The 14,308-nt window shown below is 35.2% G+C and overlaps 1 protein-coding gene and 1 long non-coding RNA gene across 5 annotated transcripts; both read right to left on the reverse strand.

The window, feature by feature from the left end:
- Nucleotides 1–1,063: 1,063 nt before the first annotated feature.
- LOC128216723 (small integral membrane protein 29-like) lies at nucleotides 1,064–8,963 on the reverse strand. Of its 3 annotated transcripts, none has more exons than XM_052923373.1 (5): nucleotides 8,237–8,963; nucleotides 6,615–6,828; nucleotides 6,221–6,246; nucleotides 5,663–5,801; nucleotides 1,064–4,196 (listed from the first exon to the last, which is right to left on the reverse strand). In XM_052923373.1, the coding sequence occupies exons 2-5, from the start codon at nucleotides 6,780–6,782 to the stop codon at nucleotides 4,155–4,157; spliced, it is 375 nt and encodes a 124-aa protein (XP_052779333.1). In that variant the 5' UTR covers nucleotides 6,783–6,828; nucleotides 8,237–8,963; the 3' UTR covers nucleotides 1,064–4,154. The 3 variants fall into 3 exon arrangements, with proteins under 3 accessions (XP_052779333.1, XP_052779332.1, XP_052779334.1); XM_052923372.1 differs by having other exon boundaries at nucleotides 8,093–8,963; XM_052923374.1 differs by having other exon boundaries at nucleotides 8,302–8,318.
- A 702-nt stretch (nucleotides 8,964–9,665) lies between these two features.
- On the reverse strand, nucleotides 9,666–12,742 carry LOC128218144 (uncharacterized). 2 transcript variants are annotated; one of them, XR_008258329.1, is made up of 4 exons: nucleotides 12,441–12,742; nucleotides 11,362–11,421; nucleotides 10,950–11,017; nucleotides 9,666–10,622 (listed from the first exon to the last, which is right to left on the reverse strand). It is a non-coding gene; the product is annotated as an uncharacterized LOC128218144 (long non-coding RNA). The 2 variants fall into 2 exon arrangements; XR_008258328.1 differs by having other exon boundaries at nucleotides 10,943–11,017.
- Nucleotides 12,743–14,308: the final 1,566 nt, after the last annotated feature.

Raw genomic sequence — 14,308 nt, forward strand, 5'->3', positions numbered from 1 at the left:
TCGTGCGCGGGACATGTGACCAGAACCTACATGCAAGTCGTGCGCGGGACTTGTGACCAGAACCTTCAAGCAAGTCGTGCGCGGGACTTGTGACCAGAACCTTCATGCAAGCCGTGCGCGGGATCTGTGACCAGAACCTTCATGCAAGTCGTGCGCGGGGCATGTGTAAAGAACCTACATGCAAGTCGTGCGCGGGACATGTGACCAGAACCTTCATGCAAGTCGTGCGCGGGACATCTGACCAGAACCTACATGCAAGTCGTGCGCCGAACATGTGAACAGGACCTACATGCAAGTCGTGCGCGAGACACGTGACCAGAACCTTCATGCAAGTCGTGCGCGGGACACGTGACCAAAACCTACATGCAAGTCGTGCGCGAGACATGTGACCAGAACCTACATGAAAGTCGTGCGCGGGACATGTGACCAGAACCTACATGCAATTCGTGCGCGGGACATGTGACCAGAACTTACATGCAAGTTGTGCGCGGGACATGTGACCAGAACCTACATGCAAGTCGTGCGCGGGACATGTGACCAGAACCTACATGCAAGTCGTGCGCGGGACATGTGACCAGAACCTACATGCAATTCGTGCGCGAGACATGTGACCAGAACCTACATGCAAGTTGTGCGCGGGACATGTGACCAGAACTTACATGCAAGTCGTGCGCGAGACATGTGACCAGAACCTACATGCAAGTCGTGCGCGGGTCACGTGACCAGAACCTTCATGCAAGTCGTGCGCGGGACACGTGACCAGAACCTACATGCAACTCGTGTGCGAGACATGTGACCAGGACCAACGGATACACCATCCGTGTGACGCTAATACGGGACGAAGCTCATCGGACTGGGCGTTGACGCAAATAGATGTAACATATTCGTGGAATTCATACCTTTGTTGAAATACTGCCAGAACAAAGTTGCAGTTTGTACAATTGTGTTGTTTTTGGATGAGCTCGTTTTACACTAGAATTTATCAATGCGGACGGCAATACATTGAATTTGTTGAAAAATAAAACAACAAGTTTATTAAAATACTGACAAAACATGCTTGCACATTTTTTTTATTTCTTAGAATAAAACAATACTAAGTTATAATGACAAACATTACGTTTTAACAAAACAATATAAACATTAGATGTGTGTAAAACATTATGACACCAAACGCTGTTTGTCATAAACATGTAAAGATTGAAGAATGTAAAAAGATGTTTAATGTATGCACAAAGTTTTTTAAAAAATTAAAAAGTGAAGACAAACTTTCGAAGTTTGATCTGGTAACAAAGTGTTCATTAGACTGATGCCTCTGACCTTTACAGACTGTCCCCTATCTTCCAAAAAGAGGGTTCATATAATGGACAATGGAAAACTACGGCTGTAGTCTCATGGTCATAGGTCAAACATCCTGAAGTTATTGTGGACAATTTTGTAATAAGACGTTTGACCATAACCATGACAATTTACCTATTTACCAAAAAAAACACTGGATATATAATTTACTAGTTAAGGGCAACCTCACAATTGTCAAGTTGCATGATCCTAGGTCAACCCGTTTTTCTAGTTATTATGTGGACAAAGTTTTCATAATACTGTTGACATTGACCTCTGACCAAATGACCTAAAAACAATAGTGGTCATCTACCGGTTGAGGGCAACCTACCACTGAAGTGACATACATGGTCCATAATGAAAAGATCAAAACATTGTCGACAGACAGACAACATTCGCAAACCTATATAATACTTATGAGACTTTTTTGTGTTTGAGATGCTAGCTGTTAGGTATAGTGAAAATCAACACAGAAAGCTACCAGAAGTTCTCCCCTACATACATCATGGTTAATCACAAGACCATCCAAACTACATATACTCAGAATAAAATATCCGCAAGCAGATAAAAACGCTCGTCTGATAACAGTAGTCTATTCAAATAATCAAAGAGCGAAAAGTTATGACACCTGTAAAACATACTGAACTGTTAAAATGTGTACCAATTTTCATGAAACATAAGTAATAACAATAATCAAGAAATCGTCGAGACAAACTTCCCTATGTTTGAGATTCAAAACTATACAATATTGCACAAGTTCACTTTAGAAACAGGAAGACATCAAATTCAAAGCATCAAATAACCTTCTAAAACCACAGCCTTACAAGGAAAAGAGCATACAATAAGAATTGCATTATCCCAAAAAAGGTCTATAAATATTTTGAGATATAATAGGCAACACATTTTCCATTCTTTACTTAGCAAAAAACTATCAGCCAATCAGTAAAGGTTTGAGTTTGTTTTTAAGTAATGGTGTATTTTATGCTGATGCAAAGATGATGCTATTGATGGACTTATATTTGTATCTTTACTGTATGCTTTCAGAAAAAGCAAAACATATTTTAACATGACTAGAATATGGAAAATTCAACTGTACAGATGAATGAGACACTGACTAGAATGAAAACAACTGTTCTTGAAAAAAGAAAATGCAATATTCACTGACTTGGCTCAATTACATGAAAAACTGTTGAACATGTGTTTTTTGTTTATAAAATAACAAAATAAATTTACAATCATAAAAAAACATACTGATAATGTAAATAATAATTATAGAGTATACAAATGTGAAGATCATTGCTGATACAAAATAGAGGTAAAACAATTTGTAAAAAAACACTGTTGTAACAAAATTGAGATAAAACAATTGGTAAAAAACATTGGTGTAACAAAACAGAGATAAAACAACTTTAAAAAAATTGGTGTAACAAAATAGAGATAAAACATTTTTTTTAAATGCTGAAGTAACAAAGAACAGATAAAACAATATGTAAAGAATGCTGGTGTAACAAAATAGAGATCAAACAATTTGTAAAGAATGCTGGTGTAACAAAATAGAGATAAAATTATTTGTAAAGAATGCTGGTATAACAAAATAGAGATAAAACAATTTGTAAAGAATGCTGGTGTAACAAAATAGAGATAAAATGATATGTAAAGAATGCTGGTGTAACAAAATAGAGATCAAACAATTTGTAAAGAATGCTGGTGTAACAAAATAGAGATAAAATGATTTGTAAAGAATGCTAGTGTAACAATGTGGGAGATATAATAATTTGTAAAAAATGATGGTGTAACAAAATATAGATATAATAATTTGTAAGGAATGCTGGTGTAACAATTTAGAGATATAATAATTTGTAAAGAATACTGGTGTAAGAAAAAAAGACATTAAACAAAAACTCTAGCAAAAGTACATAATAAGATCAAAAAGTGGAGATGAAGTCCGTTAGTATTTGAAACTACTACTTTATTTCTACTGCTGTTCTTTTTCACATCAATATATTGAATTAAGATATTTTCACTACTCTTAAAGAACATAAATGAATTGTGAACATGTTTGAACATGTTTGAAATGACATCACAATAAAAAATTTCTAAAATTTAAATAAGTATACATGAAACAGGTAAGTTGTTGAATTTTTTATAAAATAAAAAAAGTTCACATGGTCACAGAATTTTTTCATGCTCTCAGAGACCATCGGTGACTTACACCAAAACTTTCGCATTTCTTCTATTCAATAAATGTTAAAAGCTACAATAACAACTAAAAACAGTATTCATCTGATCAAGCTTACTGAGTTTGATTTTTGTCCATACAAACAGTGTATAGATTGATGATGGTCAAAACCATGTACATCTATAGTCAGTAATTGCAATGAAAGAATATTTACTGTATATATATTATACATCCACAAATTAATTTTCAATGAATTTAGATGTACATGTAAGCCTTATGTAAAAAGTCTTTAAACAATGGGTACATGGAAACGTTATGATAACCTAAAGAGTTACATTTTTACAATATTACTTGGAATGTCAGACTAACAACTTGGAATGAATCAAATATAAAGGTTTGTTTGAAAAATCAGACCTGTTTGGTAGTAACTGAAGCCGTCTTAACTATATAGTTATCATGAGATTCATGTTATACACAGCGATCACAAAAAATGTATACTGATTTTAACTAATCACAAAAGAGGTTTACAACAAAATACTCAGTTAACATAAATACTTTTGATTCATAACAAGAGTGAGCTCAACGAGACCTGTTTGGCGACTGTCTTATCTCATGGCTCAGGAGCTGTGACCAGGAAGTATTATGCGTTGAACTGCAACTGCGGAGCCGCATAGCTGGGGCCCTGTAATACATTCATGATGACAAGGAAGGTGGTTTTTGCATCAACAAAGCAGTTTTCCTTCGAAGAAAATATTCATTTTTAGGCAGGGCTTCTGGTAAAGGAAGTTTGGAAGTATATTAATCCCTAGAAATGGGATAAAACTTCCAAAATTGATTCCTTGGAATTACAAAACCTTGTTTATTTTTGGAAACACACTTTTTAAGTTGAAGGCTTGGTTTTGAAGTAAAATGAATTATTATCAGGGCTGTTCCAGGAAAAAATGTACTGGGGGGCAGGAATTGAACTTCGAAAAAGGGGGACCACCAAGACAATTATAATTATGTTTTCACCCCCCCCCCCCCACCACCACCACCATAAAAATAGCCCCACCGCCAAAACTAGAATAGGGCCAACAACCCCCACAATTTAATAGTATTATGTAAAATTAATACACAATTAAACCTCTTTATTTCATGTGTAACTGTGCATATTTTTTAACTCCCCATAAAGTTTTTACTTTTGCAATTATTATCACAAGTGTATAAAAATGAAACTTTAATAGGTGGAGACGTTTTACTAAAGAGCCGATAACATCATCGAAACACATGTTTTTTTTTTTTTGGTGACACCTTTTTGAAAAAAATACCCATTGTGAAAATTGCTTCTGTACCAGTCAGTACGCGTTCATACCGAGTTATCTTGGTGACTTTAAGAACTTTGGTTGATTGGCCTAGGTTTTATAATTTACATCGGAATGGTCAACCTTTGAGACCCCCAACCAACACATTAGAATATGTAGTTTACCATCCACAACCAAGACAATTTGAACTCCAAAAACACCCCCCCCCCCCCCTCAACAAGACAGTTTTAACTCCTATAATGCCCCCCACCAAGACAATTTTGATTCATCTCAGTTCCTGTCCCCCAGTACATTTTTTTCCTGGAACAGCCCTCAGATTAATTTGTGAAGTTAGCAATTTATGTTGCAAATTTCGTGATTTTTAACATAATTGTTGAAAAAAGGGGAACAATTTGATACTTGTTTGGGAGACTTAAACTTCCTCATTTCAGTTAAAAACTACCAATATTGATTGTTAGGAAGTTTATACTTCCAGCTTCAAATTCTTAATGGAAGCCCTGTAAGGCTCAACTATTAAGTTTCGAAAACTTTACTATTTAATCCATCTGCTATTAAAATAGAACAATCTAGATTTTGTCCACAAACATTGTTATAACTTTTGGGGGCCACTGCATAAATCTTTTTCAGAGATGAAACATTTGACAATTACGGCACTATAATTTAAATGAAGGCCAGGAAATTGTGCTTATAAATCTCAAGTTGATAAAGACTGATCATATACAGCTTAAGAAGGTAAAAAAGTTTGTGAAGCTAACATCCATTCATGGGTGAGCTGTCAATTGACTCATATAAAAAAGAACTTTGCTCAATTGTTGAACAGTCTGTGAACTACGAAAAAAAAAACAACCTGTGAATAGTTCATAGGCCCTCCCCCATCCTTGTAGTACATGCGTCTTCCTCGATCATCCAGGAGCTCTGACTCCCAGTCTTCCTCTCCCGGCTCAAAGTTGTACAGCGGCATTAGGTGGTGACGCAGTCGCTCTATCCTGCAGGGGAAAGGAGATTGTAACAAAGGTGGACTTTATATCACACATATATAGACAATTAGAGCAAGTTGTTTCAGCAAGAAGCATTTAATGCTATTATCAAAGATGCTTTTATCCCTGATGAAAGTAGTTTACATGTACTGAACTATCTCAACTGAAAGTTGTCTACACGTACTGAACTATCCAAACATGTAGGGTGATCAGATTGCTACACTTCTGTCCCAGACATTCCCAGGATAAAAAAATGGCTTTAACTCCATGCATAGTTCAGCAATAATGTGTGTCTTGCAATCAGACTTCTTATAATCGTTTCATAGTTTTGACTCATCAAAAAGTAGTTTCTCATTAAATTATCATCTTGAAGGAATACATTTAGCGCTTGATTGTTTTGATATTTAGTATCTTTAAAGAAAATATACCTGTTCCTCTTAAATATCATCATTATCTGAAACAGAAAGTAAAATAAACATTTAATACAAACATAACACCTAGCAGGTTATAAAATATTCCGTGTGATCAAAAACAAATGTTGAGAAAAGCTACATGTTTAAGATATCACATACATTGTATGGAATACAAAATACAGACTGGAGCAAGCCTTCTTTCTTGTTATCATTAATTAACACACAAATAAATAAATATGGTATATCATTAAATATTTATTTAATGCAATGTGAATACATGTGTACACATGTCATTAAAATGTTTGATTTTTCTTGCGCTGTATATTATATACACAATTATGGAATCACATAAAAAACTGATACTTCATTATGTTAATATATGACATTGATTAAGTGTATGTATTCTTACGACAAGTGCCAGCACTATGACCAAAACCAATGATCCAAGAGGTATAACAATGTAGGCCACAACATGACTCGTATGTGCCTTTGGTACAGCTGACAGGGTTGTTGATAGTACACTATCAGATGAGTTTACTGCTGATGAGTTGAATCCTAGATGGCTCTGTGAAGTCATTGCCTTGCTCACTATTTCAAAGAATTCCAGCTTTTGAATTCATCTTCTGCAAAAAGAACAATGTAATGGTATTTACCCGGTATAAATTCAAAGTACTGACCTGCGTAGGGAGTATGTGATTTATCGGGACCTGTTTGCTTAGATAGAAGGGCACCTAGCTTGTAAGATTGGGGTTACGGTGGGTTCGATCCCAAAACTGAAATACATGCCATATCCCCGGGCGGGGGGAAAAATCCCCCGGAATTTAAAAAAAAAAAAAAAAAAAATTAACGTCAGGCAATAATGACAAAGTGAAACCACACAGTATGTGATTGAAACTGAATGTAAAGAAACAACTCCTCAAGGGTGAAATTACTGTTTAAAAAAAGTTTGATAAATGCCAAAAGGAAACCTTAACAACTGATCAATTAATTAAAGTAAAAATCAAAGGCAAAGAAATATTACTATTTTGGAAAAGGAAGAAATTACTAATATTCATTCCATTCTCTTAGTGTCTGAACGTTATCATAGCTGATAGTATTAAGCAGAATTTTTTAAAAGACTTTGGAGGAAGGTAAATTTAATTTACAGTATTACAGTATGACATGACAGTGTATCATAAGAATATGATAAATCATGACATAAAGTAATTCTGTATAATGAAAAAGTTAGAGGTTTTCATAGCAAAATATATGTGAATACATTTTTTCGTACTTGCGTCTAAAAATACTTTGAAATTTCGCCAACTTAAACCTGCTTAAAAAATCCCCCTGAATACTACCAAAATCCCCCTAAATTTTAGCCTTTCTGAACAAATCCCCCTGAATGGTCTCCAGAAAATATGGCATGTATGGACTGGCCATATGATTTTCTTAGCCTATGACATTTGCTGCCTAACATCGGACAGTCACATCACTATTTGAAAGCTTAACTTTATCTGGTATCAAGTTCATATGACACTTAACAGAAAAGCACAAGTCCCTTCTAGAGACTATGGTCCAATATACAATCTGTTATAGGTTTATGATTAATAATCATTTACAAATCCTTGGGGATAAAGAGTATTTATCATACACAATTAATGTGCACCAGTCAACTGTAACCACAGCCCCCCCCCCCCCACCCCACGGTATACTCCCTGATCTGGGGGAGCCGTGGTTACAATTGACTGGTGCATAAGCTCTGAGTCAGAATACAACCCTGACCCTTATCTAGCTTGGGTCTGCTACGCAAATCACACGTTGCATGACAAGACCAGTATACTTATAACAACTTGTCTGAAGATTAACACGCATTTAAAGTCTCAAACGTTGAAATAAGTAGTTGTATACCAGGTATGATATGTAGTTGGTACTGGAGCATGTATATAAAGCAACAAGAATATTTCTTAAGTCTGACCAGCTGGTCCATGCATCACTATAATACGGAAATAAATCGCTGAACCTGCAAGACTTTTGAACAAATAAACATCAAACCCATGAAATAGTTGTTGTGTCAAGATCTAAGGGTTTAAACTTAGCAAGACGTTAAAATTGTTTACATTTTTATGCGGTCGACGTTATATTCTATACACGCTCACGGACTGACCACTGGAATCTATACACCCCCATTGAAATGTCGTAAAATATATGAAAATTTCTTTATCCACATTTTTTGAGATTTCAGATAATAATTAAGACAAAAGATGACAATTTTAAATAAAATAAATACTTTTCAAGGAAATAAACAATTATAGCTCACTGTTCCCAAGTTCGATCGACATTGGAATCTATACAGCTACACCGTAGGACAGACAATGGAGTCTTTTCAACTCCAACGTAGCACTAACATTGGACTGAATACAGCTTTATATTAAGACAGATATTGGAATCTAAACAGCTTCAAATTTGAGAGATCCTGGATTCAATAAAGCCTAAAATTTGGACAAACATTGAACGTTATACAGCCTCAACTGAAGACAAACATTAGAATCTATACAGCCTCAGCTTAACAGCCTCACCGAAGACAAACATTAGGATCTATACAGCCTCAGCTTAAGACAAACATAAGAATCTATACAGCCTCAACTTAAGATAAACATTAGAATCTATACAGCCTTAACTGAAAGCAAACATTAGAATCTATACAGCCTTAAATGAAAGCAAACATTAGAATCTATACAGCCTCAACTTAAGATAAGCATTGGAATCTATACAGCCTTAACTGAAAGCAAACATTGGAATCTATACAGCCTCAACTGAAGACAAACATTAGAATCTATACAGCCTCAGCTTAAGACAAACATTGGAATATATACAGCCTTAACTTTAGACAAACATTAGAATCTATACAGCCTTAACTGAAGACATACATTGGAATCTATACAGCCTCACCTTTAGATAAACATTGGAATCTATACAGCCTCAACTGAAGACAAACATTAGAATCTATACAGCCTCAACTGAAGACAAACATTAGAATCTATACAGCCTCAACTTTAGACAAACATTAGAATCTATACAGCCTCAACTTTAGACAAACATTAGAATCTATACAGCCTCAACTTTAGACAAACATTGGAATCTATACAGCCTCAACTGAAGACAAACATTAGAATCTATACAGCCTTAACTGAAGACAAACATTGGAATCTATACAGCCTCAACTTTAGACAAACATTAGAATCTATACAGCCTCAATAGAAGACAAACATTAGAATCTATACAGCCTCAACTGAAGACAAACATTAGAATCTATACAGCCTCAACTGAAGACAAACATTAGAATCTATACAGCCTCAACTTTAGACAAACATTGGAATCTATACAGCCTCAACTTTAGACAAACATTAGAATCTATACAGCCTCAACTGAAGACATACATTGGAATCTATACAGCCTCAACTGAAGACAAACATTAGAATCTATACAGCCTCAGCTTAAGACAAACATTGGAATCTATACAGCCTCAACTTAAGGCAATCATTGGAATCTATACATCTTCAAGCTAGGACAAACATTGGTGTCTATACAGTCTCAGTATTGTCTTGTACATATACAGCTTTTAAAAAGTATTTAGCAACAGCTTTGGTTCTTAATCTGTTTTATTGATCATATACAATGTATTATATAACATGAGGTACACTAAATGTAGCAATCACATGCAGGGAAACCCTTAGATATTTTGTAAGAAAAATGTTGAGTTCTCTGTAGCCACTCTATATGTATATGCATAAAGAACACATTTTACAACAAAAAATATATCTGTTTTATCTTGAAGGCTGGGAATGGACTTATACATGTACCCTATGACACCAACACAATATAATCAAAATAACAACACATTTAAATTTATTAAAATGTTTGAGAATATACGAATGGGTATTCAATGAAGAGTATAATAAATACAGTTTAAAATGGTAAAACTAAAATGACACATTCGGTCTTGTTTCGTACAGAAAAATGAAGAGAATGAAGGTACACATAGTGTCAACATAAATACATACTATCCCCAAATAAGAAAATGTTATGATAAAGGTTGATTACTCACCACTTTACCTCATAAAAATACAGGTAGTTACAAGACAAATTTCAAGTATGTGGATGAAACAAATGGAACACATCCAAGTTAACTGAAGACTCTGACTATGTCTGGATTTATCTTATCTTGCACTGTCAAAGAATATTTTTTCCATATCCATGTTTAATGGAATATCATTACTATTAATATAGATATTCATTATTGTAGTGCATACTTGTTATGTAAGTTAAAATAAATCATGTTCAAATAACAAAGGAAACACATCCAGATTGTTAACTGTAGTGTGAACTTCATTATTTCTTTACTTTCTATGTTAAGAGAACCTTTCTTTGTATTCTTTGCCTGAAAAAATAAATAATAAAGATATAGATTAAAAGCATCCCCATTTATCAAAGATCAGCAGTTAGCAATTTTTTTGGCAATCTTGGGCATATTTATCAGTCCATATGCAATACAGGAATAAATGCTGTTAGCAGGAAATTACAAGAATTTCAAATGTATAAAAAACATTTTTACATAAAGTTTAGTTGTAGAGGATCTTTTAGGATTATGATATAGTAATACTGGCAAATTGAAATTGGAATACATGATACTTATTTCATGGCAGGATTTAAAGTTTAACACAGTATTCACATATTTAGAAGAAAACAAATACAACATACATATTACCGTTCTTCAATGCTGCATACAAATCCTTATTCGCCACCTCTCGAACACCATTTTTCCATGAGTACATACTGCAATTAAATCATAATATAAAAGAAAATTCTATGAAAAATCTTTCTTTTGTTGATCACCTTCAAAAATCAAAGTCTTAAAACCTATTGTGCAAATATTAAGAAGTTTTTTTACAACAAAAGTATGCTATATGGATTGCCTGTACGGTAGTATTAGGCAAAATATATTAAAACATACTTTGTGGTTTGCTTTCCTGTCATGATATTATTTCAAAGTCTGAAGCAGTTAAATATTCCTAAAAATCCAATAAAGAAAAAAGTTTTAGGATCACAATACACATGATATCATATTGGAAATCATGATTAAAAAAGAAGGTGTTTTAAACATTTCTTGTTAACATTACCTGACAATAAGACTCTTTCCTGCCTTCCCTCATCATATTGCTCTCAACAATCTGCATAACCTGAAATTATATTTGAATAATGCAATACTTGATAACTTTGTCATTATCAACTATGACTGTAAGTCTTGGTATAAAACCTTCAGTTCCCACAGTCTTTGATATTCTTCAAAATATATCACAAAAAGAAAAGGAAAATCTTTACTGTGCATGATATCTGATCTGCTTTCATTGCCACAATTGATGAAAATAAATTTTGGACAAATGGGAGCAATTCTCTCAACTAGAATCTGACATTGCATTAAGAATGTTATGCATCAGTCAATTATAACCACAAACACTTGACAAAGTACCATTATGAACCAAACATACATAAAACTAGAAATGTGTCCATAGGACACGGATGCCCCCACTTCGATTTTTTGTCACAGAAAATAAGCCATAATGATTATTCAGGATAATCTGCACATATAGGATAAGTTGAGTTGAGTTGGGTTTTACGGCATCGCAAGACTGTATAGGTTATATGGCGCCATTCAGGCAGGAAAAAACTTGTTGGATCCACATTGGACACATACTTTTCAAGAATTAGATTGGAAACATATATTTTTGAAGTATTTTTGGCAAAAAAGGGCCGTAACTCCTAAATGACTAAAGCGATTTCCATGACTATCGAACTTGATCAAGATATTATGGTCACAAACATGTGTTTAAAGTTTGGTGAGGATTGGACAAACAGTTTTCAAGAATTAGATTGGAAACATATATTTTTGAAGTATTTTTGGCAAAAAAGGGCCGTAACTCCTAAATGACTAAAGCGATTTCCATGACTATCGAACTTGATCAAGATATTATGGTCACAAACATGTGTTTAAAGTTTGGTGAGGATTGGACAAACGGTTTTCAAGAATTAGATCGGAAACAATCTTCGGGACGTACGTACGTACAGACAGACAGACGTACGTACGGACAAGGGCAACCCTATATGCCGCCACTTTGTGGGGGCATAATAACATTCAAATATTCGTCTTTGATATTTCAAACGTCAAAATAAAATCATATATCTTATACAGTTAGCATACTTGATCCCAATCCTTTCGTACCACAGCGACACATCATGGTGACGGAGAAATTACAAAGTTGACTTGAGGCTGTATATCCATGTCGACATATTGGAAGTCCAAGTTATAATCCTTAAAATAGCTATTATACAAAAACGGGAGCTTAAAGGGCTATCCGGAAATGAAACTAGTTGAAATGGTCGCAGTCAACAGTTTCATGGTTTACTTTACGGATAAATTTAAGGGTGTATAGATTCCAATGGTCAGACTGTGAGCGTGTATAGAATATAACGTCGACCTTTTTATGCGCGCATATCATTCGGAGCTCCTCGGCCATTTTATCGAAAACAACCTCGGATGTATGCAGGTACATCTGCTGAAGTAGTTCGTAAAATTTTGAATTATATCATTAGTTAAATGTAGTGTTTTAGAGTTGTATTTATTGATCTAAGTTTAAATTTATTGTCATTGAATTGTATTATAGCAAACATAATGAAGAATCCCAAGAGTTAAGTCACAAAGTTTAACTGCTAAATAAAATTACTACGCGATCTACTTGCAGCGGACTTAAACGTACCACTTTTTGAGTGTGTAAACCGTCCAAATACATCCGAGGTTGTTTTCGATAAAATGGCCGAGGAGTTCCGAATGGCGCGCATATGTCACCATTTTAACCCTACGTGAATGGGTTTATACTTTAGTTACGGTAGGTTACTTACAACTAAAATATTTTTATCAGAAAGAAAAGTCCATTCAGCGTTATTTCCCCTTTTGAGTTAAAGCGGAGCCTGACTCATTTTAAAAAAATATTTGTTACGTTCAATTATTCAGCCGTTTATGTAGAAAAAACTTGATGACATATAGCAAAACTACCGTTGTCGACACATTCCGTTACTTTCCGCTCAACGTCGGATACCAACGATCGATCAATCCCGTTATTTCCTTTCGTTGACGGACACATTCGAACAATTCCGTTACTTTCTATTCGTCGTTGGATAGCCAAAACCGACCCTTTTCATTACTTTACATTCGTTGTCGGAAACTAACAATCAACCCGCCGTGTTATTTTACATCTATTGTCGGATAACAACAATCAATCCACTCCGATACTTTCCATCCATATTGACGGATACCCACGACTGATCCATTCCGCTACTTTCCATTTGTCGTCGGGTTCCCACGGAAGACCCATTCCACCACTTCCTTTCCATCGTCGGCTACCCATGATAGACTCATTCCGACGCCACTTCCTATCCATCGTCGGATACCCACGATAGACTCATTCCACCACTTCCTATCCATCGTCGGATACGCACGATAGACTCATTCCGCCACTTCCTATCCATCGTCTGATACCCACGATAGACCTATTCCGCCACTTCCTATCCATCGTCGGATACCCACGATAGACCCATTCCGTCAATTTTCATCTATCGTCGGATACCCACGATAGACCCATTCCGTCACTTTCCACCCATCGTCGGATACTCACGATAGACCCATTCCGACACTTTCCATCCATCGTCGGATACTCACGATAGACCCATTCCGTCACTTTCTACCCATCGTCGGATACTCACGATAGACCCATTCCGTCACTTTCCATCCATCGTCGGATACTCACAATAGACCCATTCCGTCACTTTCTATCCATCGTCGGATACTCACAATAGACCCATTCCATCACTTTCCATCCATCGTCGGATACTCACAAAATTAATAGACCCATTTCGTCATTTCCATCCATCGTCGGATAATCACAATAGACCCATTCGCCACTTTCCATCCATCGTCGGATAATCACAATAAACCCTTAACACATTGAAGCGATTATCAAAATACATCATTGTTTTAGAAGAACAGGCATGTTTAATGCTTTGAATTAGCTG

The sequence above is a fragment of the Mya arenaria genome, chromosome 14 (genome assembly GCF_026914265.1).
Source record: "Mya arenaria isolate MELC-2E11 chromosome 14, ASM2691426v1".
Lineage (NCBI taxonomy): Eukaryota > Metazoa > Mollusca > Bivalvia > Myida > Myidae > Mya > Mya arenaria.

Excerpts from the sequence above, each read along its gene's own strand:
- LOC128216723 (XM_052923373.1), bottom strand. The coding sequence starts at position 6,782 with ATGACTTCACAGAGCCATCTAGGATTCAACTCATCAGCAGTAAACTCA. Across the intron at positions 5,802-6,220 it reads ATGATATTTAAGAGGAACAG|GATAGAGCGACTGCGTCACC; the intron begins GTATATTTTCTT and ends TTTCCCCTGCAG. Across the intron at positions 4,197-5,662 it reads GGCCTATGAACTATTCACAG|GGCCCCAGCTATGCGGCTCC; the intron begins GTTGTTTTTTTT and ends AATGTATTACAG.